A 17,976-nucleotide genomic window follows, 5' to 3' on the forward strand; every position below is an offset into this window, starting at 1 on the left:
GGGAGGGGAGGAACCACATGCCAAGAGCACAGAAAGAGAGCAGTTTTAGTCCTGAAAGACATCTTCTTAACCCAGTATTAAAGTTTAAATCCATTACTGAAATTATAATATCCCTTGAATCCCATAAGGTTTTTATTACTATCACTATTAATAATACTTTACACTTTATGTATTTCTTCATGGTTTATGGGATTCTCATATATGTGGAAGTTTCCAGAGTAGTAATGGGGTTCTAGTAAGGTTGTAAATACACCTGACAAAGTCCCCCTTTTCCCTTGTATTTTCCGTTACGGAAAAACCCGAACGAACTTTTTGGCCAACCCAGTACTTGATGAGGGGACTCGGCGCTCATCCAGAAAGTTTTCTTAACTTACTTTCTTTGAGTCTTCCCTTTCCCTGTCCTTTTAACTACCTTGCCTTAGAGACCCCACCAGCTGGCATGTTATAGGCACAAAGCCTGTATATAACCAGAGTGTGCCAAGGTCTCATCAGCATATAGAGACCTATTAAATTCCATTACCAGTAGTAAGGCACTTACCAAAGGAAGACACTGCCATAGTTTTTGGTAGTGAGGGAAGAAGACCTTGTGATTAAGTCTGTAGATACCTATATAATCCCTGCGTAATAGTGGCAGATAATAGAATGGCTTATTTTGAAAACAAATTTCACACACTTGCATACTCACACCACCACTTGAATATCGTACACTTTGTCTTCTGGACTGTTACCATTAAAAAATTTGTCACATACACAAGCCAATCCCATTACCATAGTAGACCTGGCCCCCTCTTGCGTGCTAAGTGCTAAAGTTCCAAGAGTTCTGCCCTCCCTCTCATACACTTTTTACCATCAGTATACAAACATGCAAAAACAAATGAACAGTTCATCAGCATGTAAACACTGCTCCCACCTTAAAAAACAAAAATAAACTAAAGAAAACCTTAACAAATTTTTTTACCTTACTTTCCCCATCACCTCCAACCCTAGGTTTTCACTTCGTTTTGCAGCAAAACTTGCAGAGAGTTGCCAACAGTTTTATCTCTAGTTCTTCTCTTCAGTCTCTTACACCCACCCCAGCCAGGCTCTCACCCTCACCCCTCCACCGAGAATGCTTTCAAGGTCGCCAATGTTGTGCATCTTGTTTGACCTACCACTGGCTTTGAGACTCCTCTGTAATGTCTTTTACGTTCGCCTTTGGGGATGCCACACTTGGTTTCTTCCCTGCCTCACAAATTCCTCTGTGCTTCCTTTGCTGGCTCCTTTTCTCCCCAACCTCCTGATGGTCTCCTTCCCTTCATCTACGTTCACTCTCTCGGTGATCTCAACGAGTCCCACAGCTTTGAATACCAGCTGTGTGCTGACAGTTTCGAGCAGAGACCTCTCATGTAAACTAGGTTAATATAAAAGTTGCCTTTTTTTTTTTTTTTTTTGCGGTATGCGGGCCTCTCACTGTTGTGGCCTCTCCTGTTGCGGAGCACAGGCTCCGGACGCGCAGGCTCAGCGACCATGGCTCACAGGCCCAACTGCTCCGTGGCATGTGGGATCTTCCCACACCGGGGCACGAACCCGTGTCCCCTGCATCGGCAGGCGGACTCTCAACCACTGCACCACCAGGGAAGCCCTAACGTTGCCTTTTTAATACCTTTACTTGAATGTCTCAAACTTATCATTTCTAGTACTCAACTGCTTTTCTTTCCTTCCAACCTGTCCCCCGCCGCAGCTTTCTCCATCTCAATTGATGATGGCTCTGTCCTTCCATTTTCTCAGATGAGAAACCTTGGATTCATCCTTGTCTTCTCTCGTTATCCATGTCCAGTTCATCAAGAAATCTTGTTCACTGTACCTTCAGAATACATCCAGCATCTGACTGCTTGTCACTGTCTCCATTGCTCCCACCCTGGGTGAAGCCACCACAAAGCCTTGCTGGAATCTTGGGTTCACCTCCTAACAGGTCATCCCGTTTCTCCCCTTGTGGCCCTATATGTTATCCTCAACAGAGTAGCCAGGGTAATTCTTTCAACACACAAGATCAAACCATTTCACTATTCTTTTCAGAACTTAATATTTCACTGAGTGTAAAATCCAAATTCCTTACCAAGGCTTCCACAGCCCCACAGGCTGAACTGGCCTTCTTTTTTTTTTTTTTTTAATTGAAGCATAGTTGATTTTCAGTGTTTCAGGTGTACAGCAGAGTGATTCAGTTATACCATATATATATATATATGTGTGTGTGTGTGTGTATATATATATTCTTTCTCAGATTCTTTTGCTTTATAGGTTATTACAGGATACTGAGTATAGTTCCTTGTTGTACAACAGTTGGTCCTTGTTGTTTATCTTTTATATGTAGTAGTTTGTATCTGTTAATCTCAAATTCCTAATTTATACACCCCACCGTTTTTTCTTTGGTAACTGTAAGTTTGTTTTCTATGTCTGTGAATCTGTTTCTGTTTTGTAAATAAGTTCATTTGTACTATCTTTTTAGATTCCACATATAAGTAATATCATAAAATATTTGTCTTTCTCTGATGTACTTCACTTAGTGTGATCATCTTTAGGTCCATCCATGTTGCTGCAAATGGCATGATTTCATTCTTTTTTATGGCTGAGTAATATTCCATCGTATATACACACACATCTTCTTTATCCATTCATCTGTCCGTGGACACTTAGTTGCTTCCATGAGCTATTATAAATAGTGCTGCTGTGAACAGTGGGGTGCATGTATCTTTTCAAACTAGAGTTTTCATCTTTTCCAGGTATGTGCCCAGGAGTGGGACTGCTGGATCATATGGCAGCTCTATTTTTGTTTTTTAGGAAACCTCCATGCTGTTCTCCACAGTGGCTGCACCAGCGGCCTTCTGCTTTTCTCTGGTCTTCCCCCTTGCTCACTCCACGCCAGCCACATTGGCCTCCTTGCAGGTCTTTGCGCTTGTCTGACAGGCTGCTCTCTTCTCACAGCCTTTTCACAGCTCTCGCTGAGCCACTCTTTCCTCAGATATCTACTTGGTTGACTCCCTGACCTCCTTCAAGTCTTAACTAACATCTGCCCTCCACAGTGGGGCCTGTCCTGACCACCCTGTTCAGTACTGCAGTCTGCACCTACCTGCCCTGCCCTCCTGATCCCTCTAGCCCTCCTCTGATAGCAGCCAGCATCTTCTGATTTACCATATAGTTTATGTTGATGTTATTTTTATTGTTTAATGCCTTTTCCCCACTAGAGTTAAGTTCTACAAGAGCAGAGATCTTTGTTTCGTTTATAGATATAAACTTTTAGAATAGTGCTTCATGTTCTTTAAAATGAATATCTAGCAGTCCTATTGAGATATCTTGGTATAAAACCCCAAACAATAGAATTAAAACTGCTAGGGTAAACTTTTTAAATTAATAATTTATTTCCTCAAGTAAGCAGTCTAATGCAGAAGATGTTTTCCCTCTGGGATCTGTTTTGAATTTTGGTTTAACAACATGTCAGCCATATGAGAATAGAGATTTTTCCCTTTAACAGAGCTCTAGCTGCCCACCTGTTGCTATACTTTGATAGTACCTTTACCATCAAACAGTGGTCTTCAGACTTGTGTATAAGTACCTCTGGTGACATGCAAAGATTTTACAAGGTCCAGGTAGACCCAGATAGTTTTCAGGAACTCAGCTTCTCCTTCCTCAACTTCCGTATGTATGCTTTCCTAAAATTTTCTGCCTGAATACATACTTGTAATGGAGGCAACGTGCCATCTCCTTTCTCATCTCCTCTTCATAAGCTCTGACCTCTCCCATTAGAAAATAAAGATGTACCGCTCACCCACTGATTGCCTCGGAACCTAAAATCCTCCTGAGTGTCATATGAAGGGACAATTCAGAATAATGTTTTAGATGTTAAGGATGCAAATGGCATAATGACACCGTAAAATCTTCTTGCAAGTCCTGTGGTTTCTAATTGTTCTCAAAAAAACTGATAGGGTTGTCATTCATAGTTTCTGATGATAGATCACCACGTGATTTTTGGAACATAACTCAGAATTTCATGGTTTTTAAAACACGAGTCTTAAATATTTTATGTTAAATATCATTGCATAAAAGACACTTCAGATCGGTATAAACTGAACTTGAAAGGCTGATGGAGATTTTTTTTCTGTAAGAAAAATCTTATTTTCTGAATATTAATAGTTCAGTTTATATTGTGATTTTATTAGTATTTGACTGATTTGTTTTAGTATTGGTTTTTGCCCTTCAAATTTAGAAAAGTGTTCCTTTTCTACAATCTTTAATACAAGCTTAAAATTAAAATTCATTGAAACTGATATATATAGGAAAGTGATTTGTAATTTCCCAGCGGTTTGTTTCTTTTCAGAAACAGTAGAGGGAACTAACAAAAAGAAAATAATGTAGAATATTAAAATTTCAACCCAGATTTTTTTCTCCCCTTCAGATTTTATTTGAAGTGAATGTCTTTTTTGACTAAACTTAAGTTTTCCTTTAAACATATGAAATTGTTTAAGGAAATAAATCAGCTGTAATTAAAGTTAGGAAGCTTCTGAAACTTCTCCAATGCCAAGTATTAATTTTACTGAAAAGCCAATTATATTTCTGACCATTGTTTTATAGCTTATAGTCAAGAAAAATGTAGTTAATATCTGTAAGAATTTTTGAAGAAGCATGGAATTTTGATTATCTGAACCAAGTTGCTTAGTATAAGCTCTCAGAGTACAGTATAAGCTCTAGAGGCATTTCTGCATCTTACTTCAGTTCTGAGACAGTTACTTCAGTGTGGCCTCTAAACTACCTAATTTTTGGTACCCTACACTGCTGAAAAATAAAGTTAAAATTCCCGTCTCAAAACATTGGTAGTGACTAATATCAAAGTGTCTCTGTGACGCCAAAAGATGCCACACTTAAGTAGTGTTGTGGTCAGAGGAGGACAGAGGCTGATTTACCCCCTCTTCATTTTCTCTTCTGGATTCCATAAAAACAAGCATTACACTTGTCTACCTAACTCATTATCCTATCTTTTATAGGTGCTAATTAATTTCAGTTGAATATTTTGTGAACCCTATGAAGTATAAAGCCCTGTGCTGTAGGATAGTAAAAAATGAACCAACTTAGTTTCTGTTTCCTGGGAGCATAAAATCTAGGAATATTTTGTTGTAGTGTGTAGCTGAGATAGCACCTTTGAAGAGTTGCGAATGAATCTCTAAACATCCCACTAATCCCCTAATAGTTTCTTACTGAATTAACACTTATTTAAACTTCTTTATAGTAAAAAATTAGACATAACTACCTTTTGGGAGGAGGGAATTATTTTACTCCTCCCAAATTTCAGAACAGATTTACATTATCCAGTACAAAGAATTAGGTTCATCTTAGCTATTGTATTTTCTTTCAGGTTCAACAGTGACCTCCTCGTGCACTATTAGATTTGGTGATGCCATATTTACACTCTTTAGATTCCTAATGTTAGCCATATAGGCCTTCAGAAGCCCTTAGTTTTTCCCTTGTTCACTTTTTCATGTAGTAAGCTCTCACTGGCTGCCTATTAGGTTAGACACTATGCTAGGTACCAGAGATACAAGAGTAAGCAAAAATACAGCTTGACTTTATTGTAGTTTAACTCATATCTTCTTTCATCTTTCATGTTTATAAGCTAATGACAGATTGGCCTACATGTTCTCATGCAGTTGTCACTTCTTCATTTAAGTTGTCTCTGAAATAAATTCAGTTGTCTCTAGAAGTATCTTAGCTTTCTTCATTTTCATTTGAAGAAGAATTGACCCCTTAATCTCATTCACTGCTTAGCTCTGCTGTTCATGATAAAAAATAGGGGTATTATCCATGACTAGTTTTATTCAGAAATAGCTTTATCTTGCTTTTTGAACACATTCTCATCATATCATTCATGATCACTTTTATGAAGTGATTCAAATAAAAGTAGTAAACAACAACCTTGTCCTCATTAATCCAGCTTTTAGTTTTCTGCCATAAGTATATATTTAATTCATGATTTTGAGTTATCTATTTAGTGTTCTCAGCCCCTCAATTTTGTTTCATAAATGGTACTGATTTTCTTGAATAAGCTTTGATGTAATGCATACATTTGAAGTTAAAATAACTGTTATTTTGGTGCAAACTTTAAAGGCTATATATAAAAGGAATCAGAAGAAAGAGAAAAAACATATTTGCTATTGATATGATTGCCTGCCTAGAAAAATTCGAGAATCAACTAAAAAACTACTAGAATTGATAAATCATTTTTATTTAGTAAGATGGCCTCTTGCCAGATCAACATTAAAAAGCACAGTTTCCTTTTATTAGTAATAACCAATTAGAACATGTAATATAAAAATTATCCATTTCATGATAGCAACCAAAATAATGCATATAGGAATAATTTGGAAGATGCACTGCAGACTCTTAATACTGAGGGGAATACAGTGGGGCTTTTTCACTTTTTACTCTCTGTGCTTCTGTATTGTTTTCATGTTTACAGTGAGTATATATGTGTTTGTGTATAAATGTATATGCATATTACTTATACAGTCATAAATTAGTATGTTTAAAACCAAATAATTTAAAATAGTTTCTAATGTACACTGTTTCAGGGTGCCCAGGAACGGATAGATAGCTTGCGTCGAACTGGAGTGATCCATGAAAAACAGACTGCTGTGTCAGTAGAAAACTTCATTGCAGAATTGCTTCCTGACAAGTAAGAGGATTTTTTTTTTTTAACATAGTTATAATTTTTTTAGAGAACTTACAAGACAAAATCTATTCTCTTAGCAACTTTCAAATGTACAAAAAGTATTATTAACTATAGTCACCATGCTGTACATTATATTCTCATGACAACTGGAAGTTTGTACCTTTTAATCCCCTTTATCCATTTTACTCCCCCTCCCACCCCTGCCTCTGCATCCACCAATCTGTCCTTTGTATCTGTGAGTTTGCTTTCCCCCCACATGTGAGATCATACAGTATTTGTCTTTCTCTATTTGACTTACTTCGCTTAGCTTAATGACTTCAGTGTCCATACACGTTGCTGCAAATGGCAAGGTTTTCCTTCCTTTTCAATGGAATAATATTTCATTGTATATATACGTACATATTTATGTGTGAGTGTGTGTATAAATCACATTTTCTTTATCATCAGCAGACATTTAAGTTGCTTCCATGCCTCGGTTGTTGGAAATAATGCTGTAGTGAACAGGGGGATGCATATGTCTTGTTGAGTTAGTATTTTTGTTTCCTTTGGATAAATACCCAGAAGTGAACTTTATGGATTATTTGGTAGTTCAGTTTGTGAGGAACCTCCATACTGTTTTCCATAGTGGTTGTACCAATTTACAGTCCCACCAACAGTGCACAAGGGTTCCCTTTTCTCCACCTCTTCGTGAACACTTATTTCTTGTTTTTTGATAATAGCCATTCTAACAGTGTGAGATGTTATCTTATTGTGGTTTTGATTAGCATTTCCCTGGAGGATTAGTGATGTTGAGCACCTTTTCACGTATGGCCATCTGTATGTCTTCTTTGGAAAAGGAGGCTAATCAGATCTTCTCCCCATTTTTTTATTGGATTGTTTGGTTTTTGCTGTTGATTAGTATGAGTTCTTTATATATTTTGGATATTAGCCCCATATCAGATATATGATTTGCAGGTATTGTCTGTCATTTGGTAGGTTTCCTTTTCGTTTTGTTGATAGTTTCCTTTGCTGTGCAGAAACTTTTTAGTTTAATGTAGTCCCACTTGTTTTTGATTTTGTTGCATTTGCTTTCGGTGTCAAACCCAAAAAACATCATTGCCACAACAGATATCAAGGAGCTTACTGCCTATGTTTTCGTCTAGTTTTTTATGGTTTCAGATGCTATGCTCAAGTATTTAATCCATTTTGATTAATTTTTATCTCTGGTGTGAAATTGTGGTCCAGTTTTCTCAACACCATTTATTGAAGAGACTGTCCTTTCCCTATTGCATATTCCTGGCTGTTTTGTCATAAACTAATTGGCCATAAATGCATGGGTTTATTTCTGGGCTCCATTGAATTGATCTATATTTTTGTTTTTTATGCAAGTACCATACTGTTTTGATTACTGTTGCTACGTATTATAATTTGACATCGGGGAGCATATTGCCTCCAGCTTTGCTCTGCTTTCTCAAGATTTGATTTGGCTATTCAGGGTCTTGTGGTTGCATACAAATTTTAGGATTGTTTGTTCTATTTCTGTGGAAAATACTGGAATTTTGATAGGGATTGCATTGAGTCTGTAGCTTCCTTTGGGTAATAGGAACATTTTAACAATGTTCATTCTGCTAGTCCATGGGCATGGAATATATTTCCATTTATTTGTGTCTTTTTTAGTTTCTTTCATCAACGTCTTATAGTTTTCAGAGTAGACAACTTTCACCTGCTTGGTTAAATATATTCCTAACTATTTTATTCTTTTTGATGTAATTGTAAATGGTATTAAAAATTTTTTTCTTCTGATAGTTTGCTATTAGTGTATAGAAATACAACAAATTTGGGGGTATTGAATTTGTATCCTGCAACTTTACTGAATTTACTAGTTTTAACAGTTTTTTGGTGGTAGCTTTAGGTTTTTATATATATAATATGTCATGTGCAAATAGTGACAGTTTTACTTCTTTCTTTCTGATTTGGATGCATTTTTTTTGTTGCCTAATTACTCTGACTAGGACTTCCAATACCATGCTGAATAAAAGTGGGAAGAGTGGGCATTCTTGTCTTGATCTTAGAGGTAAAAGCTTTTTAGCTTTTCACTGTTGAGCATATTAGCTATGGGCTTGCCATATATGACTTTGATTATGTTGAGGTATGTTCCTTCTGTATCCACTCTGTTGAGAGTTTTTGTCATTAATGGGTGTCGAATTTTGTCCAGTACTTTTTATAGCTCTGTTGACATGATCGTATGATTTTATCTTTCATTTTGTTAATGTGGTGTAGCACATTGATTTATTGGCACATTTTGAACCATCCTTGCATCCCTGGCCCACTTGATTATGGTATAGATCCTTTCAATGCATTGTAGAATCCGGTTTGCTAGTATTTCACTGAGGATTTTTACATCTCTGTTTTTCAGGGATATTGGGCCTTTAATTTTCTTCTGTGTAGTGTCCTTGTCTGGGTTTGGTATCAGGGTAATGCTGGCCTTGTAAAATGAGTTTGGAAGTGTGTCTCATCTTCTATTTTTTGGAAGAGTTTGAGAAAGATTGGTATTAATTCTTCTCTAAATCTTTGGTAGAATTCACCAGTGACACCATCTGGTTCTGGACTTTTGTGTGTTGGGAGGTTTTTGATTACTGATTCAGTCTCCTTACAGGTAATCCATTTGTTCAGATTTTCTGTTTCTTTTGATTCAGGTTGTGTGTTTTTAGGAATTTATGCATTTCTTCTAGGTTGTCCAGTTTGTTGGCGTATAATGGTTCAGTAAGAGGCTTATTATGTTTCTCTTAGGAGCAAAATATGATTGCTTACACTGAACATCTAGTAAAAAAATGTATCCTATTTTAGAACCAGAGAGCAAATTACGTTCTGGTCTAGCTCTGTCATCTAACTAGCTATGTGACCTGTGTAGTTCTGCTCACATTTCTGCTCGTTTCTCCTTTTTAATTGTAAAATGGACATTGTGTTCCCTGCATGCTAATAAGATTGTGTTAATAATCAATTACATATGATACAGTGATTTAGTTATTGGCTTGGATGTTGACCTCCAGCAACAATCATTTACACAGTCATTCAGAGTAATGGAAGGTATGGCAAGAGGGCCTGGAGGCAGTCACTAGGTTTGAGTTCTGTTGAACACTACCTCTCATCTATTTAGTTTGGAAAAACCCTCCAGCAACATAATTCATCTTTTTTTTTTTTTTTTTAATATCTTTTCACACTGATTGATAGGTATCACCAAACACCCGTCAGTCAGTAGAGGAACATATTTTTTTATTTTTTAAATTCTTGGCTGCATTGGGTCTTCGTTGCTGCACGTGGGCTGTACATAAAATGCTATGTACATTTTCAATGGAATTAACTTGATGTGGAGATGGTGTCAGATAAGATCCGTGAATGATTGGGACTTGAGCTGAATTTTGAAGAGTAGGTAAAATTTGGTTAAGTAGAAAAGAATAGCTAGGACATTCTGCATGGAGGAAAAGTGTGAAGATGGTTAAGATGTATTCTGGGGTCAGTGATTTTATCAGCTTGGCTGAACACTGTTGGATAGGAAATCAGAAAGTAGCTTGAAGAGCTTTGATTGCTAGGTTGGGAAGTTTGAACTTTCTATGTAAGCACCAAGCAACCATCCAGTGATGATGAATATTAAAAGGTTAACAGAGGGGGAAACTGAAATATTCATTTAAGGGCTACCTTAGAGATTCTATTGTGCCTTTTTCCATGTATTATGTTTTAATAAAAATTATGACTTTGATAATACTGAACTACTTTCAATACCATTTACCCCCTTCATCTTTTGCAGTATTAAGTATCTTGTGTATATATTTTACACAATATTTCTGTACACTCTATTCACTTACATTTATTCTCTGAATTCTTTTCTGCATTTTTGGTTTTTCTGTCTGGGATCATTTTCATTCTGCCTAAAGAGCATCCTTTGGTACTATATACATTGTGATGGAAGACTTTAGCCAGGAGTTCTCTCAGCTTTTGTCTGAAAGAGCCTTTAAAGCACCTTTATTTTCACAGGGTGTTTTTTTCTGGATATAGAAGTCTGGATTGGCAGATCTTTTCTTTCAGTACTTTAAAGATGCTGTTGTACTGTTTTCTGGCTTCCATCATTTCTGTTACATCAGCTATCCAGCTTGTTTCTGTGAAGAGAATGTATTATTCAGCTGCATTTAGGATTTTTTCTGTCATTTTATTTTTGCAGTTTTGTATGGTAGGTACAGGGGTGTGTGTTTGCTTAGGTATTGAATTTTTGTGGATTCCCTGAGCTTGATTCTTTCTTTCATTGGATTTTATGTCTTTCATCAGTTTTGGAAAGTTCTTGGCCATTGGATCTTCAGAATTGGCTTCTGGCCCATTTTCTCTCTTCTCTTTCTAGGACTGTAATTACATGCTTGTTCACCTTCTGACTGTGCCTCAGAGTTCTCATTTGGTCAGTCCCCTCTTTCCCCTACTTCCTCACTCTGATTCGTCTGCTGTGTAGCCCATACATTGATTTTTTTAAAAAAGTAGATTTAATTTACTATTGAATACCTATATTTTCTATTTCGACTATCTTTACCTCTCTCTTTCCTTGAATATGAGTCATATTTATTTTAAGATCTTTGTCTACTGAATCCAGTGTGTGGGCCTCTTTTAGCCTCCTTTTGGTGTGACGATAAGGTGCTGTCTTTGTGGATGCCTCATAATCTTGGAAAGCCAGGCATTGTTTATAAGAAACTCGAGAGTCTTGAGGTAATTTTGAGAAGGTTCACTCTTCCCTCTAATAAACAGAGTAGTGAGGTGTGTGGAAGGGGTAGTAGTTTGGTGCACTTTAGATAGACTGACCTGAGTCCAGGCTGGGTTGTGCTTAGGGTCAGCTGAAAGTCTTCAGCTTACCTTTGAAAGGTTGTCCCTGTCCAGAATGTTACTCCATTTTGTCTTCCTTGCTTCTACAGCTCTTGGATGCCATTAGATATGACTTGTATACTCATCCAGCTTTTCATTGGGAGCATTGGTCTGCCATCAACTGCTCCATCATACCTAGATGTGCTATTTTTCCTACCGTGCTATTTTTCCTACCTTTTTTTTGAGCAGAAGACTAGCAAATAAGGAAGATTAGGAATAGTAATTGGTATTAGGAAGTCTGTGGATGGTTTCCAGTATGGTTTAAGGAGGAGAGGGTGAAAAGGCTGTAATATTAAGATACAGAAGGGGACTAGAGGAAGGACATGAGAACAAACAGCAAACCCATGACCCAAAACACTTGATCGTTTGCTTTGGCTACTTCTCTCTGTGGTGTTCCCATGAAAAATAAATGCACAGAAGATAGTCAGGAAAATACATGCTTATAACTGAGTCAAGAAAAGACCATTGGTGTTTGCCTCCTAATAGTAAAGCCAGTATAGACCTAGCTATTTGTGATAAACTTTGCATCAGTTCATGCTACATGAGGGAAATTAGCATGTTTTATACCAAAATGGAAAAATAACCTGTGTAAACATGAATTGTCCTTATTCTGAGATTAACCTATCGAGTTCTAAAACCAAGGGTTATGTGTGAAATGGGTTAAAATGTCCTTCTGTGAAGTGACTGGTGGTAGTGGACGGTCTTTCTTTGATAAAATACAAATTGGCATACCTGTGTCAGCTCCTCAGGTGCTATTTTGATTTTTTTTCGGCTACATGAAATCTAAATGTCTTGGAACCACCATTCTTAAGCCTTTTTTAAGTCTAAGTAGCTTCCATATGGGATTGGTCGAGTCTGTCTTATTTCCCCAACCGCATGCAGAGGGTGAGGAGGAGGAGAGCATTCTTTAGCAATTGTCCTTGAGTGTGAACGGTGGGGACCACCACTTTTCCTCCTGCTGGGTGGGGAGTGGGAGTGGGGTGGAAGGACAGGAGGAAGGAGGGAGAAGACAGCGTTTCCTCAGCCAATAGCACTCGTCAGGGAAATGGAAGAGGTCTCGGTGGGCATGAAGAGGAAGGGGAGTTTTTCTCGTGTGATCACCGGCATTGTAGGGGAGACTGCTCGTACCTTCAGCGTTGCTGCTTGTCAGGACGTCCGTGCTGTGTCTGGAAGCTTAGTCACTACAGTTATTCTCTGCCATCTGCATAATACACAAATCATATAAAATAAAACACTGATTCATCATATACCAAATAAATTATTTAAAATAATGATTCATATAATAAATAAAATAACTATTTAAGGTTCTTAATTTAAAGGAAAATTTTAGGATGTGAATACTACAGACATTATAAACTCAAAAGTTATTCTACATATTGTTTTGTTGTTTCTTTGAATATGTAAATAAGTTTCCTAATCATATTGTATTTCATCGCACTTTAATCTGTATATTTTAAAATTTTCTTGCTCTGTATCTTATTTAAACTCATGATTTCCTGATTCTGGCTAGTTAAAATGCTAGTGATATTACAGATGACCTCACCTAAGTCAGTTTTTAACTATGACTTTTTACGTGTATCTTTAAATTGAAGAAAATTTTCTTGATTTCATGAGGCTGTTTTCAGACTGATTCGTTGTGAACAATTCAGAAAGTGTGATTAGAAGGAATTATCAGGAATGAGGAGAGGATTTGTTATTTCCTGAATGAGTTTATTTTTATAGTAACTTTGCAACTTGGCTATATATTAATTATAGAGTTGGTAATATAAATTTTCCCATATTTTAGCAAGTGACATTTTAAATTATGATGTTATTTGAATTTTCAAATGAGTAGATTTATCTCTTGCAGATTTGAGCACCCCTAATTGCCATTCTTTTCTCCAAATCTTAGCAAGAAAAGGAACTTTCCATGATGAGTAATTTCAATTATTTGTTGTTTTTTTTCCTTCTCTGAATTAAGCCAACAGGGTAATTTTATATGTTGTTTTATAGATTGTCCTATTGAAAATTTCAAGGAAATGTTTTTCTAGTCAACCTGGTAATGTTTTATCGGAATGTTAGTACTTTATTCACCATAACTCATTTAGCACATACACAATGTGAAACTCATACATTCTGTTGCAGATGGTTTGACATTGGCTGTCTGATAGTTGAAGACCCTGTGCATGGTATTCATCTAGAAGCATTTACACAAGCCACACCAGTACCCTTGGAATTTGTACAACAGGTTAGTTTTATCCTTTTCTTTTTCATTATGCTTCAGAGAAACCTGAAATACTGTTTTCAAAATAAGATTTTTCATTGTTTTGCTTCACTCTTTCCTTTTAGCCTTTTCTCTTTGCTTTTCAATTTTCTATTCCTTCCATGTTGTTTCAGTACCTCCCTACTTTCGTTTTCCAGCGGTCTTTGTCAAGGTAAGCCATTACATGGTTAATGCTCTTTTTCCCATTGTTTTCCCTCTTTTTATGATTGCGTTCACTACCTTGTGATTGGAGAAACAATTTGTGTTCACCTTTCATTAACTGTCTCCTTTATCTCACATTTTATTTTCTGCTGTTACTCTGTTGTCCTCATCTTCCTCTTTAGTTTGTTGTCCTCATCTTCCTCTTTAGTTTGTTCATCTCTAAAAACATGTAGAAACACATTTAGAAGTTTACAAACCTTGGATGAAAGTCACATGTCTTTTCGGTTTGTTGAAAAATGTCTACCTATCCACATAGTTTCCAGAAGAATGTTAGCATTAATATAAAATGGTTTTCATTCCTTCTATATTTTTATGTACTTTTAATCCTTAAATGAAATAGAATGTAAGTTTGTTTACATTGGAATCTTTGTACTCTGAAATGGTATTTCTCCTGTCTTCCATTTAATAGAATTTCCATCACATTTTTATGTATGTATTATGTATGTACCTTGTTAAATGTCATTTCAAAACTCTCTAAAGTTATTTGGGACTTTAGGTATTTGAGAATTTGCTAAAGCTACTGGGTTCTCCCCCAAAAGCATGCATGTATGATATATGCACTCACATATAAATTTGGCTCACATGTTTACAGAGCCCCTGAAAGCAACCTGTGGCCTTCTTAGGGGTTTACAGGTTAGATGGGGAATAAGAATTTATGCTTGGAATTTTTAAGTTTATTGAACCGTTACTTACTTATACCATAATTTTACCAAAATTCCTCTTCAGAAGTTGAAGACATTTTTCTACATGGTACTATTAAACTCACTCCAATGTGAAGGTGATTAAAAGATTGTACGCTATTATACAATAATTTAGAAAAATTACAGAAAACGGTTGATTTTCTAGGAAAATATTCTTGAATCAACAATGGCAGTTTATAACCATTAGGTTGAACCGTACAAAATTGCTCATTGAAGTCAAAACCAGTCAAATTTTGGCAGTTTCATATGATTTAACCTAATTATCTTAGTGAAGCCTTTTGATGCAAGAGTTTCATCTAGCTCCAAGAAAATCACTGAGTTTTAATGGTGTTGTGAGGTCTACAAGGTATTCGAAGAATACGTGATTCTCATGCATAGAGGTAGAAAGTTTTCCATTTTATTCTGTGAGACTAGCTTGTAACCTAACCAAAAAATAAATTATAATACAGTCAGTATCACTTAAGTAAACAGTAACACTAATAAAAGTTTGAAATGTATTTATTAGAACATTAAAGTGTGTGTGGGGGGGTAGTTTTCCCCATGCCACCTAGCAGTTCTTAGGAACAGCTGGATATCCTATAATTCAACTCAATTCTGACACCTATCCCACAGGTTAAGGGCTCAGTCCGACAAGACTGCCTGCACCCCTCCTTTCCAATCACAAGTCCAGGTTGTTACCTGAACTTCTGACTGACTGGCTGTATATCAGAGATTCTCATTTGCTAGAGTAGCTCACAGAATGCAGGAAACCCACTTCACCCTAGATCACAGGTTTATTATAAAAGGATATAAGTCAGCAGCAGCCAGATGGAAGAGATGCATAGGGCAAGCTATGGAGAAAGGAGGTGGAGCTTCCATACCCTCTCCTAGTGCTCCACTCTCTCCAAATCTCCACACCTTCACCAACCAAGAAACTGTCTAAACCCTATCCTTTATATTTTATAAATCAAAATATCACAATCCACTCCCTGGTCTTTGAATATGTATCCCTTATAGTAAAACAGTCATAAATGTTAAATGATACCTGGCATCCCAGTTTGTCATTAATAACTATTTAGTACATTGTCATATCATGAGAAAGTCTCCCAGCATGAGGGCACATGGGTTTGCAGGTTTCAAAAGCAGGAGTGGAAAATTGTTTTCTTGAGTTCTCAGAAGGAGAAATTAAGGAAGAAATTAATGAAGCAATCCCCTTTACCATTCACATCAAAATGAATAAGATACCTAGGGCTCAACCTATGTAAGGAGGCAAAAGGCAAAAGACCTGTACTCCAAAAACTGTTTAAAGACTGATGAAAGAAATTGAAGATGACACAAACAAATGGAAAGGTACCATGGTTTTGGATAGAAGAATCAATATTGTTAAAATGACCATACTACCTAAGGCAATCTACAGATTCAGTGCAATCCCTATCAAATTACCAAGGGCATTTTTCACAGAACTAGAACAAATAATTTTAAAATTTGGCTGGAAACCAAAAGACCCCTAATAGCCAAAACAATCTTAAGAAGAATGAAGCTGGAGGAATCACACTCCCTGACTTCAGACTATGCCACAAAGCTACAGTCATCAAAAACAGTATGGTACTGGCACAAAATACACAGATTTAATGTAACAGGATAGAAAGTCTGGAAATTAATTGACCACAGGTGTGTCGGTTTATCTACAGCAAAGGAGATAAGGATATACAGTGGAGAAAAGATAGTCTCTTCAATAAGTGGTGCTGGAAAAAGTAGACAGCTACATGTAAAAGAATGAAATTAGAACATTCTCTAACATCATGTACAAAAATAAACTCAAACGTGGATTAAAGACCTAAATGTAACACTGGATACTAAAAAACTCTTAGAGGAACACATAGGCAGAAGACTCTGACATAAATCACAGCAATATTTTTTGGATACGTCTCCCAGAGTAACGGAAATAAAAGCAAAACTAAACAAATGGGACCTCATTAAACCTTAAAAGCTTTTGCACAGCAAAGGAAACCATGAACAAAATGAAAAGACAACCCACAGAATGGGAGAAAATATTTGCAAAGGAAGCAACCAACAGGGATTAATCTCCAAAATATACAAACAGCTCATAAAACTCTACCACAAAAAAACAACCCAATCAAAAAATGGGCAGAAGACCCAGAGACTTTTCTTCAAAGAAGACATACAGATGACCAACAGGCACATGAAAACATGCTCAACATCAATAATTATTAGAGAAATGCAAATCAAAACCACAATGAGGTTATCACCTCCCACCAGTCAGAATGGCCATCATCAAGAAGTATACAAATAATAAATGCTGGAGAGGGTGTGGAGAAAAGGGAATCCTCCTGCACTGTTGGTGGGAATGTATGGAGAACAGTATAGAGGGTCCGTAAAAAAACTAAAAATAGAGCTATCATATGATCCTGCAATCCAACTTGTGGGCATATACCTAGAAGAGGCAAAAACTCTAATTTGAAAAGATACGTACACCCCTGTGTTCACAGCAGCACTATTTACAATTGCCAAGACATGGAATCAACCTATATGTTCATCAACAGATGACTGGATAAAGAAGATGTGGTGTACATATATACAATGGAATATGGCTCAGCCATTAAAAAGAATGAAATAATGTCATTTTGCAGCAACATGCATGGACCTAGAGATTATCATACTATGTAAGTCAGACAGAGAAAGACAAATACATATCACTTATATGTAAAAAAAAAAGGTACAAATGAACTTATTTAGAAAACAGAAATAGACTCAGAGACATAGAAAGCAAACTTTCGGTTACCAAAGGGGATAGTGGCGGCGTGGGGCAAGGAGATAAATCAGGAGTTTGGGGTTAACAAATACACACTACTATATAAAAAGTAGATAACAAGGACTTACAGTTTCCTGTGCTATACAGTATTCAGTATCTCGTAGTAGTCTATAATGAAAAAGAATCCGAAAAAGAATAGATCTGTACATACATATGTATAAATGAATCATTTTGCTGTATACCTGAAACTAACCCAACATTGTAAACCAACTATACTTCAATTTAAAAAAACAGCAGGAGGGGTGTCAGAGATACAGTATATGGCTTCACCCTTTCAGGCATGGTATCATCTCTTGCTCTGAGCCTTTTTTTTTTTTTTCCTTTTTTCCCTTTCTCCATTCATATCCAAGCTTCTCCACCTTTGGAAGGGACATTAGGTTCAGCAACTGTGCTGGTCTAGATTACAGACAGCAATACTAGGCTA

At 36.6% G+C, this 17,976-nt stretch overlaps 1 protein-coding gene across 2 annotated transcripts in view; it reads left to right on the forward strand.

The window, feature by feature from the left end:
• The window catches only part of PRRC1 (proline rich coiled-coil 1), a 40,902-nt gene that overhangs the window by 14,103 nt on the left and 8,823 nt on the right, over positions 1–17,976 (forward strand). For both annotated transcript variants that reach the window (XM_029218520.1, XM_029218519.1), the window contains exons 7-8: positions 6,597–6,700; positions 13,700–13,802. In XM_029218520.1, coding sequence (XP_029074353.1) covers positions 6,597–6,700; positions 13,700–13,802 — 207 coding nt within the window. The remainder of the gene's footprint in view (positions 1–6,596; positions 6,701–13,699; positions 13,803–17,976) is intronic.

Source organism: Monodon monoceros, unplaced genomic scaffold (genome assembly GCF_005190385.1).
Source record: "Monodon monoceros isolate NGI ecotype Baffin Bay Population unplaced genomic scaffold, NGI_Narwhal_1 Super_Scaffold_12, whole genome shotgun sequence".
Classification (NCBI taxonomy): domain Eukaryota; kingdom Metazoa; phylum Chordata; class Mammalia; order Artiodactyla; family Monodontidae; genus Monodon; species Monodon monoceros.